This window comes from Archocentrus centrarchus, chromosome 13, assembly GCF_007364275.1.
Source record: "Archocentrus centrarchus isolate MPI-CPG fArcCen1 chromosome 13, fArcCen1, whole genome shotgun sequence".
NCBI lineage: Eukaryota > Metazoa > Chordata > Actinopteri > Cichliformes > Cichlidae > Archocentrus > Archocentrus centrarchus.
Window position 1 is genome coordinate 1 of NC_044358.1, and position 14915 is coordinate 14915.

Sequence of the window (14915 nt, forward strand, 5' to 3'; positions counted from 1 at the left end):
AGGTCAGGATGAAGTGAGGGACTGCCACAGAATGTCTGAAACATTTTATAGGAGAACTGATAAAACACTGAGAACATGTAAAAACTAAGCATTCTCGGCCTTAGTTTTGTTTACTAACTAGAGCTTTCAGTCTTAATTTGTTTAAGATCTTTTTAAAGAAGTTAATGCTTTTAAGCATTAACTTCTGTTTTTAAAATGGGGATACAAAGCACCTGCCACATAATGGCTTCACAACATTATATTGTATGTGACTGTAACTTGTTCCCCTGCTGACACACACTCACCCCTGATACATTATTACAAGTTCTTATCTGTAGTCTACACTCACAGTCCATTTTTATTTTTCCCAACAGCTGTTTAACCAAAACAGGAAGGGATGCCACCTTTAGTTGGGGCTGAGTTGGTCCACACTCCATTGCAACTCTATCGATACCTGCTTAGATGCTGCAGGCAGTTACCGTCCACAGCAATGCAGCAACACTATCAACATGCCATAAGACAGGTGAGGTCATCTTATCCACTGAGTTGTCTCAGTGCCAGTGCCTGTCAGTGCCTGTCATAGAGCCCATACTGACTATGAACGTTTAAAAAATTAGAAAATTATTAAAAGAGAGAAAAGCAACAAAGCTTCTTTAAAATAATGAACAGTAGCATCACAGCTCTACACAAAATTCTGACTACTGAGTATTCATTGCAGTGCTATTAGAGGGTGATCTCACTGTGAGAGCTGTGTCCTTCTCTAACCTTATTTTCCTTTTATATTGTCATACTTAATAAGTGATCTGGTTGGCTTGCAGCAGTATTTTTGATACCTTTGTGTAACAGTTGAATTGCTAATAAGCTATTTCCTTGGAAGCTTCCTCTGAAGGCATACTGGTGACCTTTGACTTCTGTGCCATAGTCTATTAGGTTTTTTTTTTTTTTAGATAGTGCTGACATATTTATGATCAACATAACCAGTAACTATGAATCATACACCATTAATTTATCATCAGAGCTGTGAAAAGTGGTTTCTGCCAAGATCATTAAAATAATTAATTATTTATTATCCTGATTGTTTGCCTTTTGTTTCCAGGGTTACAACAGCCACTCAGATGAAGATGACCCAGAGAGGATACAAATGATCATCCAAAGGGCCATTGCAGATGCTGACTGGATTCTTAATAAAGTAAGGAGAAAAGAAATAATATCTTAGGTTTCATATATGTGTATAAAAAACGTATCATTTTAATTTCTTTTGTGATTCACAGTATACCAAGAAGAAATGAGCAGCATAAGATGAGGGTGTCCACAGGTGGTACATTTTGCAGGGTTGTACTTTAAGTAACACTGGTAAATATGCTGTTTTTTGGGGGGGTGATGACTCTTGCTGTAAATACTGTTCTCAGACTTTGCCAATAAATTTGCAATCAGTGACTTAGTTGTCTTATTACTTGATTACTTGAAGCAGTTACACAGTTGATGTGAACTTAAATGCTTTGAATTAAGTGTTAAGCTTCAGCCTCCTACAAAGGGTTATGACTTTATCTTAGAAGAACCATTCAGTTCCTTTGAATGGTGGTTTATGAGTTACTCTTCATTTAGCTCTCGTAATCTGGTGGCTCTCACTGCCGTATTGTATTACTTCCTGTTCCTGTTAAAGTGCATAGTAGTGTTTTGTGTAGCTTGATTCATTATAAATATATAGATAACTTATTTCATAGTGTAATCTTCATGTGCTTTATGCAAAGCACACTCTCTGCTGAACCTCCTGCAAATTATATTCATAGTATTTGCTCATTGTGCCTTTAGGAATTCGCTAGCTTAGCTAACAGCATGGCTTCTTCATCTGTCCCCTGCTCAATGTGTCAAATGTTTAGTTACTCCTGGGCCTTCTTTAGTAAAAATACTTTAAATAAATGTTTTTAGCTTTGGAGATGTGGCTCCACAATCTTGAAAGCCCTAAAGCTAGCTGGGCCTCTGTAGTTGATGCAGCTTGTCCCAAGCAGCGAAGAAATCGGGCCAGCTGGATGACGGTGAGGAGGAAGCGTAACTCTAAACAGAAGCCCCAGTACATCACCAACCCATTCACATCTTGAATAATTTCCCCCCAGAATAAACTCTGGTTATTGGCAACTCTGTTTTGAGAAATGTGAATTCTACTGGTATTAGTACCAACTAATACATTTCTAATATTGTGATATCCCTTCCACTGGCACAGACAGTTGTAGCCAATGAGTGTCCCAGAAGTTTGTGCATCAGTGTTGGAGTACATTTTTGTAGCACAGCTTAGCCTGTTAATTACTACTAATTAGCAGATGTAAATATGCTTGTGCAACTTATGAATGTAGCTTGTTGGCATTTGCTGATAAATCAGCACACCACCCTCAAATAGTCACTTCTGGCAGTCACTAAAACGATAACATTGAGGCTTCAAAGTGCAATTGTCACAATCCAATGAGTGGTCTCACTGTGGCTGCAGTCTTCTTTTATATACAGTCCGAGCCATGGTCAGTATATTACATCAATTTTAGTCACCTAAAAGAAAATCATTTGTGTTTGAGGTATTTTCACCATTTTAGCTAGGTGCCAGACTGCCCTTTCAAACTTGGAGCTATAGATTGCATTTACAGAAACACCTTGCAGAGCACAGAAACTACTCAGTTCAAGCTTCCTCGATCAATTAGTATGTATTGTTTTTTTGTGTGAATTTGATGTAATAACTTCTGACTTTGGATCAGTAGTAATCCTTTAAAATAATTTGGATAACAGACTATGATTAACAGAGTTCATACAACCCCTCTTGAAAGAAATTGGAATATCATTTTAACATGTTATAGATAGCACTTTAACTAGCAGGGTTTGGAAAGAGACATCATCTTGTTCTTTACGTCTACTGCATAAATACTAAAGGGCTATTTCAGCAAATTTATAGGTCAATGTCAAGTCACTAGTTGGCAGAATAGAAAACATGCATATCAAGTAGTCTTTATTAAGACAATGCTTAATCACTCATTGTTAAACTTGGCTCACAAACCTCTTGTGTAGCTTGGAGGCAAAGATGATACTTTTGTGCAATATACACTATTCAAGTATAACCATTTTTCTCAAATTACTCCTGGATAACAAGGATATACATAAGAGAAGACAAAGAAGAGAATGTTTTGTATTGATTGTACCAGAAAAATGGAAAAAAACAAAACAAAATATCCCCATCTACTCCTTTTTCTTGAAATGAAAGTTATTTACAGATACATGCTCGTGCAGTATTAATTCTGATTGATACAAAAAAGTAATAATAACATGTTATGTGTTTGACCCCACCTAGTTCTTAAGTATAAATAGTATAAATAGTTTTTCTTTGTATAAAGCTCTATCATTTAATGTTGGTGTGGCATGTTGAGATATTTGTTGCCAACAGAAATGAACATTTCAAGCTCCCTGCAATGTAAATCCACACACCTGCTAACCAGAGTGGGAACAACAGGCTGTCAGTTCACACACAACACATTAGAGAAAGAGGGTGTACAGAGGTGTCCATGAAGTTGGAGCTTTAGGACTACTTCAGAGAAGGAGCTGCAGCAGAGTGGTTCTTTGAAACTGGGATAGGCACTGAGGAAAAGTCACAGATTTCTTGTTTGGTCCCATCCATTCTTATTTCTGTAGAATAAACTGGTCGATGAACTCATTCTGCTCCGACTCCACTTTAGACAAAGCTTCGTATTCTATACGATATCTGCAGCAAGGACACACAACAAAAAAACAGTAAGCCAGCTAATGCAAAAGAGCAAATGGGTATAAGCAAAGGATGCCTGTGTATCCTTTATGTCTGTGTAGATTCTCAGTCATCCAGGTCATAGTAGTCTCTGGAGCTTGAAAAAGGCGACTGGACTTCTTTTTGTTTCTTGAAGACGTTTCACCTCTCATCCGAAAGGCTTCTTCAGTTCTCAACCAAATGGTGGAGAGACCCAGGTATTTAAACCCCTGTGGGCGTAGTCCCCTGGAGGTGGTTATGAGGTCTTCAAGAAACAAAAAGAGGTCCAGTCGCCTTTTTCAAGCTCCAGAGACTGTGTATCCTTTACTTATACACGGGCATCCTTTACCTAAGACAACATTGGGCCTCTTTCACTAATGTGTAGAAATTATCCTATCCATAAAAAATGTGTACACACAAAATTACAACTCCCCACAAGCTGCTATAGACATAGGCCACACAGTGAAGCAACACAGAGAGAAAATATAGACTGAAAGGACTACAAGAGCAAGCTTCAATAGAAGCTTACTGGTTATTAGAAAATCTGCTAATGGTGGCATTAATTTAGGCAGGCATGAGTATAATGTATTATTTTTAAGAAGTGTAACAGTTTTGAAACAAAGAAGCCAAACTGAGTACAATACTCCACAATATTGCATAAAGGGTTCTAGTCAAAAAAAAATTTACAGCCCAGCGGTAACGGAAAATCGGACAACTACTTGCTAATTGTGGTGATAGCAATCAGTTCTAATAGTGAACTGGTTAAATTGCAGCACAGTGCCACGTGATCAACCGCTGGCTAGGACCCTGAACTGTAACTGTTCCATACAGTGATAATGACATGGAGCTTGCTAGCCTGATGAAAGCTGGATCAGGCCTGTGGTGAATTTTTGTTTTGTTTGTTTTCTGCTTTTGTTACATCCCCTGTAAAAAAAAAAAAAAAAAGTTTTCACATCCTTAATTATATGGGGGAAACTATAATCTAATATTTTGAACAGATGAGTGCTATGCCACTTCACCCACTCTTTCTTTCATACCTCTCAAGTTGCATCATCTTCTCTGCTATGAGAGCCTGAAGCTGCTGCTGCTGGGCCTCTCTCTGCTTTGCTACAGACTTCAGCAGGTTTCTGGCTCCAATAGCCTGAAAGGGAACAACACAGGAGGACACCTAATAAAGGTCTTTTTCTCATGATCATATACTATAAACCAGGGGTATTCAATTAAAACTCACTGAGGTCCAGAGCTAAAATTTCCTCCTAGTAAAAGGTCTGAACAAAAGTCCAACTTTTGCCTTATGGTCTTGTTCACCTGTATGTTTACATTTTTACTGTTAAGAAATGGCACCTCGGTATACAACTGGCTATTTTACAATATTTAAAAATAGTCCCAGGCAAATAATTTTAAAACCTTTATTTCAGAAAACAGAAACCTCAAAATGAAAAGTGCAAACAGAGCCTAATAACATTTTTTCTCTTAAAATGAATAAGTCCAAGCCTAGAGAATTGAAGGCTTACAGTTCAAGTAAAAAGTTAACAAAAAAGTTAACTTTAGAAAACAGAAAACAATAATTAAAACGTGGCTCTTGTTACAGAAAAAAAAAAAGTACAAACAGAGCAAGCAACCTTTTTCCTCTTTTTTTTTTACTTACATTAAAGCAGTACAACCTATTAAAAAAATCAAGTTTTCAAGTAAAACAGGTCAGCATATTCAGAAAACAAATAAAAAGTGGCTCTTTTTAGGGAAAAAAACAAGTGCAAACAGAACAAGCAACGTTTTTCCTCTTTTTTTACTTACATTAAAGCAGTACCAACCTTTAAAAAAAAATCAAGTTTTCAAGTAAAACAGGTCAGCATATTCAAAAAATAAATAAAAATGACTCTTTTAGGAAAAAAACAGAGCTTTTAACACCACCTTTTCTCTATCAATATTCTTTACTTTTCTTAATGAGAGAAATGGGCATGGCATTGCCCTGCCAGTAATTTAAATCTTGGTTGGAATGGAGTCAGTGCCGCTCTCATGCAGACATGTAGGTGTTCATTTGTGAGTCTAGAACGGTGCTTGTTTTTTATCAAGTTCATAGTGGAAAAAGCTGACTCACAGCTGTAAGTTGATCCAAACATAGTCAGTTTGCGCAGTGCTACTTTGGTTAGACCAGGGAACACACTCTCAGACACAAGCTGTAGCCAGAAGGTAGCAGGGTCAGTTGCCTCAAAATGCTCTCTTAATTCTGCATTTGCTTGCAGATCAATGAGCTCAAGCTGTAGAGATCCTGCATGTGCCCACTTATATGTCTGTTGCCTCCTTTGAAAAGCCTTTGATTTCTCCAATGAGAAAAGGATTCTGGATCAGCAGGAGGAGCTGCTGCCCAAGGCAGAAGCTGTCAAACCTTTGACTGAAGTTTCCGATCAGTTTGTTTATGAAGTCAACATAGGGAGAAACATCTCTCTCACCCCGAATCTGTTCCTGCAGTTTTGGGAAGTGTTGACACTCTCCTTCAAGATCTTCTTTGAAAATGTCCAGCTTCCTCTGGAAGGATCGAACAGCTGTCATCAAATCAGCAACTGAATTGTTCTTGCCCTGCAGCTTTAAATTAAGCTCATTAAGATGTGATGTAATGTTAACTAAAAAAGCAACAATATCCATCTTGTGCTCTTCTTGCAGAAAAAGTGAAAACTGCGTTGCTCTCTGACTCTTTAACTGCTTTAAGAATGCAGCAATTTCTTTTCGGATAGACCAGAAGCGTCCCAGTGCATTGCCTTTACTAAGCCACCTCACATTGTTGTGCAATAGCAGATCATCAGCGTTTGCCTCAACATCTTCCAGAAATTCTCTCAGGAGGAGATGCTGAAGAGATGAGGATGCCCAAAGGAAGTTGATGAGCTTGATCACTGTGTTCATTACTTCAGCAAAATGTTCTGATAGAGTGGCACACAGAACAGTCTGATGGATGAGACAGTGGTAAGCAATAAGATCTGGGTTGTTCTCTTTCATCCGTGTCACAGCCCCTTGCTCTTTTCCCACCATGGCAGGGGCACCATCTGTGGTAACAGAGACAACCTGCTTCTGCTTCTGCTGCATATTGTCCTCTCCTCTTGTATGCGTTTCCAGTGGTGTTACACCCAGCAGATCCTCACAGAGCTCCTTCCTATCTTTGTGATAAAATCTCACATACACTAAAAGCTGGGCATTATCAGTAACATCTGTAGACTCATCAATGGCCAGAGATATGCATTGTGCACTCTGAATAGCTGCATCAAGCTGTGCCAGTACACCACCTGCTAATATTTCTGATTTTCTGGTTGCTGTTGAAGCTGATATAGGGATTTGTTTGATTTTTTCACATATATTGTCTTTTTGTTTTCCATCGAATAATGTCCCAGCAACAGCATTTAAGCACTCCTTCACCACTGTCCCGTTATTAAATGTTTTTTTATGTTGCCCCAAAATCCACGATACCTTGAGTGAACATTCGTTTGCACGTTGCTGGGCTGTAAAAGTATTTGTGATGAGTCGGGTAGATCTGTCATACTGGGCTTGCAGTTCAGTTAATTTGCGTGCTCTCTGCTCGGACTTCAGTGGATAACTTTGCTCAAAAGAGCTGTGCTTCATTTCGTAGTGGCGTTTCACGTTGCCACTTTTAATTAAAGCAACCGTTTCTGAGCATATAAGACAAACAGGTTTTGACCTGCCTGCAGGAAGAATGAACATAAACATATCTGTCCACTCATCTTTAAAACAGCGGTTTTCAGCATCAACTTTTCTTATTTTGGAACAAGCCATAACCTCCTCCACTCTGCTCGGCTCTGCCCGGGTGAGCTCGCGGCACTGGCTGCACAGGGCAAACAAAAGATTTGATTGGCTCAACTGAGTGACACTATTACCGTAATAACTGTAGAAGAGGTAACCTCTTGCCCACATTTCTGCTTGACTCTGCGCCTATGTTTCGCCGGAAAAAATGCTCCATGAAAATGATCTAATTTTGTGAATTCATCATATTGGGCATGGGTCCGGACAGAACCATCACTCGGTCCGGATTCGGACCAAGGTCCGCCATTTGGGGATGCCTGCTATACACTTTGCCTGGGACAAAGCACCAGTTCAGACACACTCAGATTTTATAAAGTTTTAGCATATGAGGCCTACAACTTCTTTTGCAATAGCAACAATCCAACAATTGCTTCAAATGTCAAGCTTACCTTCATCTTTTCTGTCTCTGCTTCTTTTGCCAGTTGATCCACCAGCTCAATCAGACCACCCACTATCTTCTGAAACTGCCCGATTTCTGTGAAGAATAACACGTCTGTACATGTTATTCTGCTCATGTTACAAGGGCAGATATAACTAAATATGATCTGTGCTTACTGTCCACAAATTCTTTGCACTCTTCTTTGAGCTCTGAAGTCTTCTGTCTGACATCAGGCTCCAATACCCGCAGCTTGTTGAGTTCATCAAAATAAAAGCCTGCCTCATCTAATGGGTCTGTAGCCATGACCACGGGGCCTGTCACAAAGGAGACAGAAAGAGTAAAGGATGAAGACCAGAATGAGAAAGATTAAACACGCTAAAATACAGAGCTTTGACCATGTCATGTCCTTTAACTAATACTGCAGTTGGAAGGTTTTCCAGCTTGATAAGATTTCTTATGCTAACAGATGACTTCATCACACAGGCCCTCATTTATTAACACTGTGTACTCCACAGTGACAACTACTAGCCACTTTCGCTATCATTACTCAATAATGCTATTATGTGAAACAGCAACACAAGACCAGCATTGCACAATTCTAAATAAAGCAACATATTATACTAGACTGTCAATAATTATGAACACATGTTTTGAAGGAATTACCATTCAACAAGCAAGCTGTGGCTGTAATGAACAATGTGTTTCAGGACTTACTATTTTCCCTCCGTTGTGGCTACTTGACGCTGTTTCAGTTGCTCACTGATTCAGTGTAATGCACAGCAAACCAGTTTATAAAATATATTGGAAAAAAGGCTGCTGTGTTTGTTGTGATAACCACGTAGGTCAGGGGTCATCAACTACATTTGTCCAAGGGCTGGAATTTTTCTCGGCATACAGTGTGAGGGCCAGATGCCCTCACACTGTAAAATAAAATTAATGTTGTATCCTAAGTAATATATTATCATTTAAAATATCAATTTTCTTTCAAATTTATACTATTTTTAATGATATGATGTGCAAGTCTTGCACTTACATGTTCTTCTCCGTTATGTTGACAGCTGTTATGGAGACACAGCAATAAAATGTTACATGAGAGCAACAAATTCATCTAAGCACAATCTACTTCATAAGGCGGTTTTGTTGTTGATTTTTTTAATTAACATATGAAGAGTTCAGATGCAAAACCTTCTAAATCTGCCTAGACACTTTTCTTTTAAATTAGCTTATTTTTTGTTTTGTTGTTTTTTTTTTTTATTTTATCTGGATCCTATGGTAAATTTTAGTAATTTCATTTCACGGGCAATGGTGAGGTGCCTTTTTTTCAAAAATGTTATATAGTAATTTACCTACTTTTTAATAAATAATGTTTTTTTTAATAAATATTTTGTTTTGAGGCAAAACCAGCAAAATCTTCAGTCCGTCCTCTGCCCAGTGTGAATGAAGGCCAAAGTCGCAAATATCAGACTATGATAAAAAGATTTCGACATAGATTCACACAGTAAAAACGTGTGACATGTTGTTTAAGGAATGTTTAGTAAAAATAGTTGCAGGTAACGTGCATCTTATTTTCAGAGCCTCGTAACACAGACTAGAGGGATCCACAGTCCCTATCCATGGTCCAATCAGATTCATAAGCCTTTAGGACCAACCATTATCACAGAATATGACATGCATAATATTATCCAACTGTACACGGTCACTGAATTAGCAAGCTGGAACAGCATTTAGCAAGCTAATGCTAATTAGCCCCAACAAAATTTTTTTCTGTCTAGAACCCTGATAAAGAACATATGAAAGTCCCTTTGCCAGGAAGTGATTGCAGCTTCTACCTCATGACAGGAGTGTTGTTTCTCGCTCAAAATGACTTGATATCATTCATGAGAGATATGTTTGATACATGGTTCACAGATTTTAGGCCAAAAAATAATCTACAGCAATTTAAATACAACTAAATCACATTTTGGTACAAAATACGCTTACACTTGTGCAGGTGCATTATGTGTTAATTACCGTTAATTATCGAGCAGGAAATCTATGGTGTAACCTAACCTGCACCTTCAGAAAAATATCAAATAACGTCCGTTATGTCTCTACCAATCACAGGGCATAAGTAACAAGGGACAGCAGGGAGATGTCCCTACCAATATTGACTCTGTGGGTGTAATTAGCATTAGTGGTGGGTGGCTCGAGCCAAAATATCGATAATATCAATACCAACGTTGGTATTGATATTGATCAATATCAGTGTAATGATATCAATACTTAAGCTTCAGTTTCTATCCTGTATATAGTGCTGCGGTTTCATCAAAGATGCGAGCTGACTGTCTAAGTGCCGCTCCTGTTACAGCATAGAGCAGGCACCTTTTTGCTCCTCCCCTCCCCACAGTGTTTTGACGTTATACCGTCATGTGACACGTAACATATTTTACTTGGGGAAAAAAAAAGTAATTTGCTTGTGGAGGAATAAATTTGTACAGCTCGTTTATTTAAGAAAAAAATCCAGAAAATTAGTGAATGAAAGGGTATTTTTTTATACACTTTTGTATTACACTTTCTGAACACTACCTGAATTTTTTGTTATTTGTTCTTGAGTGATCATTTTGTACATTTGTACTGATTTACCCATCCATCCATCCACCCATCCATTCACTTCCGCTCATCCTGTTCAGGGTCACGGAGGGAGCCTAGCTGACATGAGGTGAGAGGCAGGGTACACCCTGTACAGGTCACCAGCCTGTCACAGACAGACAGATAACATCCACACTCGCATTCACACCTATGGGCAATTTAGAGTTTCCAATTAACCTCTGTGGGACTGTGGGAGGAAACCGGAGTACCCAGAGAAAACCCAAGCAGACACAGGGAGAGAGGGAGGAGCCTGGGTCAAGGGGGAATCAAACCCAGGCCTTCCAGATGGTATTCTAACTGTGAGGCAGCAGTGCTAACCACGGCACCACCGTGCTGCCCTGTACTTATTTAAGAAAAAAAAAAAATACAGACATCACAAGGTATGCGGAAAATTGTTTTGTTACTGTTCTATTATTTCAGAACAAAAACTATTATTTTGATAAAGTATTTTCTATTTACCTATAAACTCTGCTCAATTCTATCCTGGGTTTTAACTAATTAATGATCCAAAGGAAAAAAAATCTCAAAACACTTAAACTTCATGAAAATTCTTCATAATTATTAAAATGTATCAGTAGCTGTATCAGTATCGGTGATACTGGCGCTGTATTTACTTGTTATCAGATCGATACCAAATCTTACAGTATCGCACACCACTAATTAGCATCGCACTGGACCCCGATTACATGTGCAGGATCTGCCAGTATGTTTTGGCACTAAAATGTGAGCAAATTTATTTGGTCTAAATAACTTGATCCAATTTCATCCTAGAATTATTAATCATAATATCTGGCATTACCTTTCTATTTATTTCTTTATTTTTTGTGCTTAATTTTATGTGTTTAATCTCATTTTACATCCTGTATAATGACAATGAAGGCATTTTATTCTATTCTATAATGTATTTATTCATATTGCAATTTATTTATATTTTATTTATATTTATATTTTTATTATTATATTTCTGTATGTTATTTTAAAATTAGTATTTATTTTCAAGAGATTGTAGAAATGCACTAGATTTTAAAGTATTGTTCTGTAAGTGCAATTAAATGTAGTGTTTACAGAGCCAGCGAGTAATCGTGTTAAATAACCGTGATTTCAATATTGACCAAAATAATCGTGATTAAGATTTTTTCCATAATAGAGCAGCTCTAACCAGCTGTTTGAAACTGGGGTGAAGCCTCCATTGGGTCACGTGACGTGGGTGTTTCGAACCACACTTTGGGGGACAGTATGAAATATCTGCCCTCCGACACAGCGTCGAAATGTCAGTATCGAGCGTCCCATCCCTACACTTAAGTAAAGCCGGGCCATTATCCTATTTTCTGACAAAGTCTTGGGCGTCCAGCTAAGTTTAGCCACTAATGGAAACATATGGTCTGTTAATGTAAAATGAAAAATTCGTCGAATCAATGACAGGTACTAACTAAATATTTTACAGGCAACTGTATTCACTATTTACAGTCGTACGTGTACGTATAACTTAAGGATCACTTTACAATAGTAACTAAGGACTCAGTTCAACCTTAACTTCTTAAAATTCATAAAAACGTCATGAATAGTCTCAAACAGTGCACACAGTATCAAAGAAAACCGGTACAGTATTCCTGACGATTTCTTGCCAGTCGAAGTTGCTGCTTATGACCCAAGCTAACAGTTATTGTTAGCTTTCATGCTAATTTTAGTTAGCTAGTTGAATTGACATAGCTAGTTAGCAATATTTCGCTAACCTACTCACAAACGCTATCTGGATGCATCAGCCCCATTAAAGCTAATGGACTTCCTTTGATAACGCAGCTTCATTAACCCCTAACATGTTTAAAAACGCTTGGAAGTGCAGACTTTACCTGTTCTAACCGCTGTCACAGACGGCTGTGTTTGAGTATGTGGCAGAGCAATAATCACCCAGAGCTCCTCCTCCTCCCGCTATCGAGTAAACCGAACGCTTTCGTAGATGTTCGGCTTTACAGAAGTGGAAGTCTTGGCTTGAATTAGGTGGGCTATCGTGTGTTATGCTACGAAGTTGCCCATCGTAATGTAACAGGTGTGTACACTTCATCCACCCGTGTACAAACGACAATACAGGAATATAGAGTTGACCACCTTTACTGTGATAGACACAAAGAAAACACCACTTTAGTGTCTTCACAAGCACACCGGGCATTGGCTCCCCTCACCAGTCACCACAGTGTTGTGAGGGAGAAAGTTTAAAGAGTACAGTCACAATCAAATGCATATACACTATATATATTGCCTGCAATGTGTTATACATCCTTACACAGAATACAAAATCATGTTAACTCTTGTTATATGTAAGCAAATCATGAATAACTGAAATTATCAATGAACAGTGTATTAAACTTGCAAAGATAGGTGTTTTAACATGGAGTATAATGCACAAATGAATTATTTTATACAAATAAATAGGATAAATATACCTGTGATAGACACAAGGAAAACACCACTTTAGTGTCTTCACAAGCACACCGGGCATTGGCTCCCTATAAAAATAAATGGCACTATAAATTGGCTGCTCTATTAGGAGTATCGCGTTACCGATGCTCTTCCAGTTGCAGCCGTTAGTTAACTGAAATAAAAGCTAGATAAAAACATCCTTAAAACTCACATCGACACACCAAAGTAATCAAAACAATACAAATACATCTTAAAACTTTTCTTAACAACATCAATCAGTGTGAGGATGAAGCTATTATGTTGAAAAAGTAAACAAAACATATGAAAGAGCCGCAACAAAACTTACCCTCACCAGTCACCACAGTGTTGTGAGGGGAGAAAGTGAAGCGACCCAACGTTCGGGAGCGTAGCGCACTTCCGGTTTTCCAAAATAAAATACAACATCGATAAAATTCACACACACACTCACACACACACACACACACACATATATATATATATATATATATATATATATATATATATATATATATATATATATATATATATATATATATATATATATATATATATATATATATAAAATACAGCATTAGAGAAGAAATTAAATAATATGGTGCATTCTTATCTCCGTTACAGTAAGCTTTCTGACTTTACAGAGATCACAGTCTGTGGTAGAGACCTAATTTTATTTTGAAAGTGAAACGGAAGTTAGATTATTTACCGTAATGTGTCACTTTATGATTATTGCATAAACTGATTCAATTCTAGTATTTAAGCCATCGAAGATTATATTAGTAATTTATACATTAGAGCAACAAGTTTATCTATGCACAGTTTTTAACACAAGTATCTGTACTTAAGAACAGAATGTCTGTACTTTTGCCACCTCTGGTTAGAAGTAGGAAAAATGGGCAAGTGTGAGGATTTGACCGAGTTTGACAAGGGCCAAATTATGATGGTTAGATGACTGGGTCAGATCATCTCATAAACTGCAGCTCGTGTGAGGTGTTCCCAGTCTGCAGTGGTCAATATCTATCAATCCAATGAACTAGCTACTGTAGCTTTAATTGCTAAAGACGTTCATCCTGGTTCTGATTGAAAGGTGTCAGAATATACAGTGCATGCGTATGGGGCTGCATAGCCGTAGACCAGTAAGGGTGCCAACAATGAGCATATGAGCATCAGAACTGGACCACGGAGCAATGGAAGAAGGTGGCCTGATCTAATGAATCACATTTTCTTTTACATTACATGGATGGCCAGGTGTGTCGCTTACCTGGGGAACACCTGGCACCAAGATGCACTAAGGGAAGAAGGCAAGAGAGTAGAGACAGTGTGACGCTTTGACCAATGTTCTACAAGGAAACCTTAGATCCTGCCATCCGTGTGGATGCTATTTTGACACGTACCCTACCTAAGCATTGCTGCAGGCCATGTACAGTACATGTACAATATTCCCTGATGGCTGTGACCTCTTTCAGCAGAATAATGCACCCTGTCACAAAGCAAGAAAAGTTCAGAAACAATTTTAGGTATTGACTTGGCCTCCAAATTCCCCAGATCTCAATCCAGCTGTGGGATGTGCTAAACCAGTGGTTCCCAAATTGTGGGTCGCGAAGGTACTGCATGGGGACCGCAGTAATAATAGAAATTCATATACATATTTATATAAATGTATTTATTTGTATAAAAAGTGAATTAAAACTGGCAATAGGAGGTGGTTAGTTTGTGATCCTAAATGTACATCCTGTATAATGACAATAAAGGCATTCTATTCTATGTACTGCTCTTGTATGGAAGTTTGTATCCCAGTGGCGGGTGGGTCACATATTTGTATTAGGACTTTACATATGACTGGGTAGTATTAGCAATTTATAGCCAACAGCCAGTTGTTTGTTTTTTAATCAGATTTTCAAGGAAATACATCACTTTCTCTTGTATTTTGAT

The 14915-nt window shown here is 38.0% G+C and overlaps 2 protein-coding genes across 7 annotated transcripts; one reads left to right on the top strand and one right to left on the bottom strand.

Moving 5' to 3' along the window:
• The first annotated feature begins 349 nt into the window (after positions 1–349).
• lyrm9 (LYR motif containing 9) lies at positions 350–1390 on the top strand. Its single transcript, XM_030745284.1, has 3 exons — positions 350–502; positions 1076–1168; positions 1251–1390. The coding sequence occupies exons 1-3, from the start codon at positions 377–379 to the stop codon at positions 1266–1268; spliced, it is 237 nt and encodes a 78-aa protein (XP_030601144.1). The 5' UTR covers positions 350–376; the 3' UTR covers positions 1269–1390.
• Positions 1391–2944: 1554 nt separating this feature from the next.
• ift20 (intraflagellar transport 20 homolog (Chlamydomonas)) lies at positions 2945–13374 on the bottom strand. 6 transcript variants are annotated; one of them, XM_030745447.1, is made up of 6 exons: positions 12398–12676; positions 8096–8233; positions 7930–8015; positions 4771–4874; positions 4590–4657; positions 2945–3715 (listed from the first exon to the last, which is right to left on the bottom strand). In XM_030745447.1, the coding sequence occupies exons 2-6, from the start codon at positions 8220–8222 to the stop codon at positions 3705–3707; spliced, it is 396 nt and encodes a 131-aa protein (XP_030601307.1). In that variant the 5' UTR covers positions 8223–8233; positions 12398–12676; the 3' UTR covers positions 2945–3704. The 6 variants fall into 6 exon arrangements, with proteins under 6 accessions (XP_030601307.1, XP_030601303.1, XP_030601305.1 ...); XM_030745443.1 differs by lacking the exons at positions 4590–4657; positions 12398–12676 and adding an exon at positions 13312–13374; XM_030745445.1 differs by lacking the exons at positions 4590–4657; positions 12398–12676 and adding an exon at positions 12989–13051.
• Positions 13375–14915: the final 1541 nt, after the last annotated feature.